This window comes from Rhynchophorus ferrugineus, unplaced genomic scaffold, assembly GCF_030347505.1.
Source record: "Rhynchophorus ferrugineus isolate W39M unplaced genomic scaffold, kcgeb_rfMv2 rfM10, whole genome shotgun sequence".
Lineage (NCBI taxonomy): Eukaryota > Metazoa > Arthropoda > Insecta > Coleoptera > Curculionidae > Rhynchophorus > Rhynchophorus ferrugineus.
In genome coordinates, this window is record NW_027472589.1 from 6,967,538 (window position 1) to 6,975,022 (window position 7,485).

At 34.6% G+C, this 7,485-nt stretch overlaps 2 protein-coding genes across 2 annotated transcripts; one reads left to right on the plus strand and one right to left on the minus strand.

The window, feature by feature from the left end:
- Positions 1 to 410: 410 nt before the first annotated feature.
- LOC143204195 (uncharacterized) lies at positions 411 to 3,451 on the minus strand. The gene is made up of 3 exons (XM_076416681.1): positions 3,294 to 3,451; positions 3,082 to 3,234; positions 411 to 908 (listed from the first exon to the last, which is right to left on the minus strand). The coding sequence occupies exons 1-3, from the start codon at positions 3,315 to 3,317 to the stop codon at positions 591 to 593; spliced, it is 495 nt and encodes a 164-aa protein (XP_076272796.1). The 5' UTR covers positions 3,318 to 3,451; the 3' UTR covers positions 411 to 590.
- A 503-nt stretch (positions 3,452 to 3,954) lies between these two features.
- cactin (cactin, spliceosome C complex subunit) lies at positions 3,955 to 6,997 on the plus strand. Its single transcript, XM_076416679.1, has 4 exons — positions 3,955 to 4,814; positions 4,872 to 5,135; positions 5,190 to 5,673; positions 6,366 to 6,997. Exons 1-4 carry the CDS (start codon positions 3,978 to 3,980, stop codon positions 6,938 to 6,940), a joined length of 2,160 nt encoding a protein of 719 aa, XP_076272794.1. The 5' UTR covers positions 3,955 to 3,977; the 3' UTR covers positions 6,941 to 6,997.
- Positions 6,998 to 7,485: the final 488 nt, after the last annotated feature.

The following is a 7,485-nucleotide window of genomic DNA, read 5'->3' on the forward strand; positions in this document are numbered from 1 at the left end:
TAGAACACTTGAAAGTGAAACTAGATTAGATATCAGATAGGTAGAGGAGCAGAATAATAACAAAATTGGGAAGAAGTTAAGGTTACTCAAAAGAAATTTTAAAATATGTAGACAAAAAACTAAGTAATTCTAGATAAGATATATATATATATATATATATATATATATATATATATATATATATATATATATATATATATATATATATATATATATATATATATACGAACATTAATACTTCAGAAACAATCAAACAACTTCCGACTGCAGACAAGTTATTATTAATAATGTATTAATAAATCTCTCTATAATATATCAATAATATAATAAATCGATCTTTTCATTGTTTTATCTGAGTGAATGTGAATGGTTGATAGAGGAGGAAAGCCGTGTTAAACTAAAAACAATCAAAGCTTTGATGAGTTTTATTTAACCAATGCCGATAGCTGTTCGTTGTTCCTAATTTCTGGTTTTAATGAATGAATCACAATTACATTTGGTCGAAACGGAACGTTTTTTAATAGAAGCTAGTAAAGTGAAACAATCAAAGCCCTGAAGATCTTTATTGAACCGCCAATACAGGCACGTCACTATTTCTTTAAAGAAATGCGGTACACCTCGGGAACGTCGTTGAAAGTAACAGACCTCCTAGTCTTGATGTTATTGTCAGGTACGTCCAGGTGTATCTTGTTGGATATCAAGCTGAACTTGCGAAGGCTGTTCCGGAAACTGCTCATCCTGGAAAACGGCTGTTGGGGTTCCTGGGCTTGCTTCAGGAAGTTGGCGGTGATGAAGTCATTCAGGTAGTGCAGGGTCACCTCGGGTACTTTGCTGGGACTGGAATTGGGGTTTCGGTCGAGGTAGGTGAGCACCATCTTCAGTACTTTAATTTCTTGTTCTTGAGATATCTATAAATTAACATTATTTTCATTAGTCAGTAGGTTACGGAGCTCTCTGACCGATTTAGAGTATTATTATTATTATTATTTATTAATTACATTTTACATTCGATATTCTTAGTACAATCTTAATTCACAAATTAATTTATTACTACTGTTCTTTTGTACTTGCATTAATACACAAACAAGACGTGTACGGGATTAATACATCAGTATGTATTTCTCAAATAAGAATAAAACTAATCTACTTAAGCTAAACTTAAAAATACACTTATACACTAAACTACTTCGTGTGGTTTGGTTCGCGTCAATCTTCTTATTTCTTGCGTGCTGTCTACTAGCTATATTGCTTCCACGTTGCTGTGATTTAGCAACCTTGTTTCATGTTTTAGGGCGAAATCTTGAATCACTTTGTGTATCCCTTTTATTCCGAGATCATCGTGTAGCTCTTCGTTGGTTACGTAGCGATAAGCATTGGTAATTAATCGTAAAACTTTGTTTTGGGTGCTAGTTGGATTACTAGTTGGTTTGATGTTTTTGTGCGACCCCATATTTGCGCCCCATAGGTCCTAATAGGCTTTAAGATTAACTGATAAACAAGATAAGACAAATGAGAGTATCTTCCGACTAACCAGTACAGTTGCTTGATTTTGAATCTACTTTGCTCTGTTTTTTGTCTCACATGATGTTTCCAGTTTCACCAACCATCGAGATATATTACGAGGAATTTAGCTGATTCTGCTTGAGGAATCGGGAATCCGTCAAGTGATATAATTAAGTTTTTGTCTGTCTATTAAGATGTATTTTCCAGTCTCTAGTCCATTTGTAGATCTTGCTAACCGCTATTTGTACTTGTTCTATAGCCTTAGACAGAGATACATCTTTTGCCATTATAACCGTGTCGACAGCAAATGTTCCAGGTACTGTTTCTTTTGTTGTTGGGATATCAGCAGTATAGAGCAAATATAGAAATGGTCCCAAGATACTACCTTGTGAAACTCGAGCTGAAATAGGTTTAAGTGTTGAGAAAGCCCCTTCATGCAAGACTCTAAATTTTCTTTCGAAAAGTCGATGGTAATTCCGCGGTAGAAATTGATCATTTTGTAGATTAATTCCAAATGCCATACTCGCTCAAAAGCTTGTGAGACGTCCATGAGAGTAGATTTGATTAAAAAAGCTTTGAGCGCTCTAGTTATTGTACCCCAGCGCTATTTCATTTTTATATTGCAAATTTTTCCTACTTTAAGTTTATATTATTTGCTTATGTATATAGATAACAATAATGTGCGAAAAAGATGAGAAGATGCTTCACAACAGGCTGCAAAACCTGGACTGACGCTAAGAAAGACTCCAAGAGTTTGGTAGGAATGGGAAGGAGCTGTTCGTTATCAGTTACTAAATGGTGCTAAATTGATGCGATTGGAACGGACTAATAAAAAACGGCCAGAATCGATCGGCAGGAAGAGTGCCCTGTTGATACGATAATATCAACGATGAAACCACAGACATCTTTAGTGAATTAGCTGCAAAAGTTTGCAGTTTGCACCGTATAGTGCGAACCTGGTACCGTCCGACCGTCCATTGTCGCGGTCTCTGTAAGACGCTCTTCATGGTGCAAAAGCTGGCTTCACAACATACTTACAAAAATCAGCTTTTCATACAAAAATCTTTGAAAATCGACGGAATTGTGGCTTTGCCAGAAGAGCGTTAAAAGGTCATGGATCAAACACACATATATCATCGAGTACTATCTGAAATTTAAATGAATAAATTCGAAATAATAAAAACGAAATTACTTTCTACCCAACTCAATATATGAAATTTTGAAATAAAAAAAGAAATTTCGTAGTACCTCCTACACAACTTGATTGTTGTGCTAGATAACACACAGAAAAGTACGTTAAATGTTCAAATGTCTGCAGTGTTAAGATAAGATGTTTTTGACTATATGTATTATTCGAAATTTAAGGTTTTCGTCAAATATGTTAATACATTTTGATATATTGGGTAATTAAAGTCAATAGTGCTCCAAACTGAATTATAACAAAAAATAAAACAATACAATCTTTTAGTAATTTCAATGTACAATTATTTTTATGCTACCCATAATCTACGATATATCTAGTAGGCCAGTATTAATTAAATACCCTGGATCAGAAGACGACTCAGAAGCAACACTTACTTTTGTCAAACACTGGCGAATTTTGATCTCATCTTTGGTGGACATCCAGTAAACCATGTGGGGCTTCTTGCTGCAGAGCCACATATAATTATTGGGTTTGCCAAACAACGTCTCCGTATATTTAATATGCTGCGTTTCCATTAAAAGTTGCACCTGAAAAAACGGTTTATTTTGAAATTCCAGAAGGAAAAAAACGCGCCACTATTTTTTACCTGTTCAATAAATTGCGATTTCATTGCTGACTGTTGTTGCTTTATGCCTCGTCTGATAAAGAGTAATAAAATCGAAAACACGACTTTCCTAAATATTATTTGATAAGGCTGCCGCAATAATTAGAATCAAAGAGTGAAGAAAAATAATATATACGGTGAGCGAATTGTATCGGAAGCGATCCCATGGCCGTATTCAGGCCTTGAAACGACCATTTACTGGATACATGCCGTATAATGAGGAAAATAATCTATAATTGTTAACGTAAGAAACTTCATAACATGTTGTTTGGTAGTCTGTTTTGCGGTGAAGCGAGCTGAAAGGCCCCCCCGGTTGATAAACTGAACAAAATTAATATATATTGGATTGGATATTAATATAGAAACTAATTGCAAATTTATTTGCCCACACACTGATAAAAAGCTGATATTACCAGAAATATTATTCGCAATAGCATTCAGATCTGAGATGTTATAATAAATATCTTACGTTATCCAATTTTATTCAATTTTCTAATACATCGAAAAACAACAAAAAAATTTAACGACAAATTTAACAATCATAGTGCAAACAAATAGTTATATTAAATTATATTTCACATACACATGTGATATTTTGGTTGCATAACCAGCTGAAAAGAGTATAAAATGACAAAACGTCATTTCTCAATAACCTCCAATTAGTTCATGTATATACGTTTATTTTGTAGCTCAATTTATTATTCCAAATCGAAAATGCCGAAATCTATTTCACGGGAACGCCATGAGCATTCTTCTCGATCGAAACATAGATATAGGAGTACGTCTAGATCACCAAGTAGAAAACACAGTAAATCATCTAAACATAAAAGTAAAAAGAAATCGGATAATCGTTCCAGTCCGCCCAGGAGTTCACGGAGGAGAAATAGGAGTAGCAGTGTTGAAAAACGTCGTAGATCGCGAAGGAAATATGAATCGGACAGCGATTCTAGCAGTGGTAGGAGTTCATCTAGTGATTCCAGTAGTTCGCATGATTCATTTAAGTTATTACAAAAACTGGAAAAAGAGAGATTAAGGTCAGCAGAGGATAAAAAAGCACAAAAGGAACTGTTAAAAGCTACTGAAACTGCCGAGGAAAAGAGACTGCGTAGATTGAAGAAGAAAGAAGAAAAGGAACGTAGGAGAAAAGAGAGAATGGGTTGGGACAATGAATATTTGCATTATACAAACAGTGATAACCCATTTGGTGATGGTAATTTGTTATCGAGTTTTGTATGGACAAAAAAGCTAGCAAAAGAAGGTTTAACAAATGCCAGTCATGAAGAGCTTGAAGCCAGGAACAGATTCAAACAGGAGGAAAACAGAAGGGAGTTAGAGAAAGTAAAAAAACGTCGACTAGAGCGGGAATTAGAAAGACAGAGAAGGGAAGATGAAAATCAGTTGTTACAAAGGAGTAAGGAAGCTGCACAGTTTGAGGAATGGGAAAGACAGGAGGATCAGTTTCATTTAGAACAGGCTAGATTGAGGAGTCATATTAGGATACAGGTATGTGCGCAAAACTTCTTCATATGAGAATATTATTTTAATTTTAACTACTTTAAGGATGGTAGAGCAAAACCTATAGATTTGTTAGCTAAATATATCAGTGCTGAAGAAGAAGTTGACGCTGTTGAAATGCATGAGCCTTACACATACCTCAATGGTCTTCATATTAAAGATTTAGAGGACTTGGTTGAAGATATTAAGGTTTACAAGGAACTAGAGAGGGGTAAGAACTTGGATTATTGGAATGATATAACTGTTATTGTGGAGGATGAGCTTCAAAAAATGAGGAAGATTCAGAAGGAACAGGACTTTGATGCTGGGGTAAGTCTCAGTATAATAATATTAGTAAAATTATAATAACCACATTATTTTTAGGTGGGCAGACGTGAAGGTATTAATCAGGCTGTAGCGCAAGATGTTACTTCAGTCTTTAAGGGTAAAACTGCAGTACAACTTGCCGCCCTTCAAAAACAAATAGAAAGTAAAATCAATGGTAAATCAGATGGCATTGATATTGGTTACTGGGAGTCTCTTTTATCACAATTGAAAGCACACATGGCTAGAGCTCGGTTAAGAGACAGACACCAGGAAAGTTTGAAGAGGAAGTTACAAGTATTAAAAGCTGAGCAAGCAGTATCAGTGCCAGAAACAGTGGCAGAATCTCAGAGTTCTACTTCCACTAATAAACAGCTATCTGCAATTAAAGCTGGTGCCTCACAAGATACAGATGATAACAGTCAAAGTGACGAAGAGAATAATGAAGAGCATGAAGCCAATGATATCTTAAATGAATGCTTTATGGCTTATCAAAATGGAGCCTATAGTCCTAAATTGTTAAGTCCAGATCAGATTGAACCAGGTTTGTACTTATTTATTTATTTGTTTGTTTCTGAGCTTAAACATCAGCACATTCACTGAGGAATATTCTCAAAAATTGGCCCTAGATCTTCAAATAGAACTCTAAGGTAGGCTTGTACTTACGTACATGTCACAAATAAACTTTGATATTTTGTTGTACATGAAGAGAGTTATAAACTGTTTCATACATTGTTATTATATAGTTTGAAGAAGTATTTTTTTCTGATATTATGTTGATAACACTGTTTGACTTTTGGGTGGGCTTATTAATCTCTTCTAAGAACTAGCCTGAAGTCACTCTACTATTTTCATTTGTTCAAGCTCTATTAATGAAACTTCTGTATGGGGTCATGAACTGGTTCAATATTTTGTTAATTAATGGTTGTATTTCTGATATTTTCAAATTCTACATGGAATTTGAAAGGTTAGTCTATGCTTTGAGATAAGCTGGAACCAAAATTTGAGCATTGACCTGTAAGATATAAATATTTAGCTATTGTTCTTTTACTGTGGCTTGCTTCGATGAGTGTTCTACAAAGACTGTCACTAAAATATCAATATTTCCAAAAAATAAATAGAAATTCCAAAAATCCTTATCCTGAAAGATTTGAATATTGAAAATATGTATAAACGATTCGATTATCGTCAAAATTCTGGCCCAGAACGTCTCCCTAATCTTCGTTGTTGTTTCAGGTACTCTGGTGGTGAATGAGGAAGACGACAACAAGCGCCTGGAGTTCGCCAGAATGCAGGTGACTGACAAAGGGAAGAAGGTCGAGAACGTGATAACGAAAGAAGAGCTCTTACTCCAGAAGGAGGCTCGCAAGGGGATGGGCGAGGACGAAGCCCAGTTCAGCGTGGAACAGGCCCTGGACAGCCAAGTCTATCTCTGGTCGGATAAGTATCGACCTCGCAAACCTAGATACTTCAATCGCGTCCACACTGGATTCGAATGGAACAAATACAATCAGACTCACTACGACATGGACAATCCTCCGCCAAAAATCGTTCAAGGATACAAATTCAATATTTTCTATCCCGATCTGATCGACAAAAACTGTACTCCCGAATATTTTCTTACCCCCTGTCCGGACAACAAGGAGTTCGCAATTTTGAAGTTCCACGCTGGACCGCCCTACGAAGATATTGCCTTCAAGATCGTCAACAGAGAATGGGAATACTCTTACAAACGCGGCTTTAGATGTCAGTTTCATAATAACATATTTCAGTTGTGGTTCCATTTCAAAAGGTACAGGTACAGAAGATAAGATGTGGTATATTATATTAATCTTTTTATTTCTCCAATAAATATAAGTTTATTCTTATTTTGTATTTTAGTATCTTCCCTTCTATTTGGTAATATCTAAAACTCCTTTAGTTAGAATAATTTAGTATATATAAAAGTACATTTCTTTTTATATAAGAATTAAATTATTTTAAAAAATTATAAATAAATTAATAAATATACAATTAAAACACTACTTTATTATATCATATTGATAAAAAAAATAAATACAAAACCATTCCTTGTACTAAAGGGAGTCTATATAAAAAATATTATAAAAACATAGTCGACTTTGCTGTCGTCGTGTGACGCTCTATACTCTGAGTACCGTTAGTTCAGCGGCAAATAATTTCAGTTTCCCTATTTTTTCTTTAAATTCGGGACTATACCAATACATATATATGTATCCAATATTACAAGACGTATTCTTAAACTAAATTAAGGCAATAAGAAAAAAGTATATTTTTTTAGATCAAAGAAAAAATGTGAAACAGCAATAAACTCATGTTATAAAATAGCGTCCATAAA

What these genes read in the sequence shown, in the direction of transcription:
- LOC143204195 (XM_076416681.1), bottom strand. Translation starts at nt 3,317, where the DNA reads ATGAAATCGCAATTTATTGAACAG. An exon ending in AATCGCAATTTATTGAACAG is followed by an intron (nt 3,235 to 3,293) that starts GTAAAAAATAGT and finishes CCGTTTTTTCAG; the next exon opens with GTGCAACTTTTAATGGAAAC. An exon ending in TTCGCCAGTGTTTGACAAAA is followed by an intron (nt 909 to 3,081) that starts GTAAGTGTTGCT and finishes GTTAATTTATAG; the next exon opens with ATATCTCAAGAACAAGAAAT.
- cactin (XM_076416679.1), top strand. Translation starts at nt 3,978, where the DNA reads ATGTATATACGTTTATTTTGTAGCTCAATTTATTATTCCAAATCGAAA. An exon ending in AACAGGACTTTGATGCTGGG is followed by an intron (nt 5,136 to 5,189) that starts GTAAGTCTCAGT and finishes CATTATTTTTAG; the next exon opens with GTGGGCAGACGTGAAGGTAT. An exon ending in TCCAGATCAGATTGAACCAG is followed by an intron (nt 5,674 to 6,365) that starts GTTTGTACTTAT and finishes TTGTTGTTTCAG; the next exon opens with GTACTCTGGTGGTGAATGAG.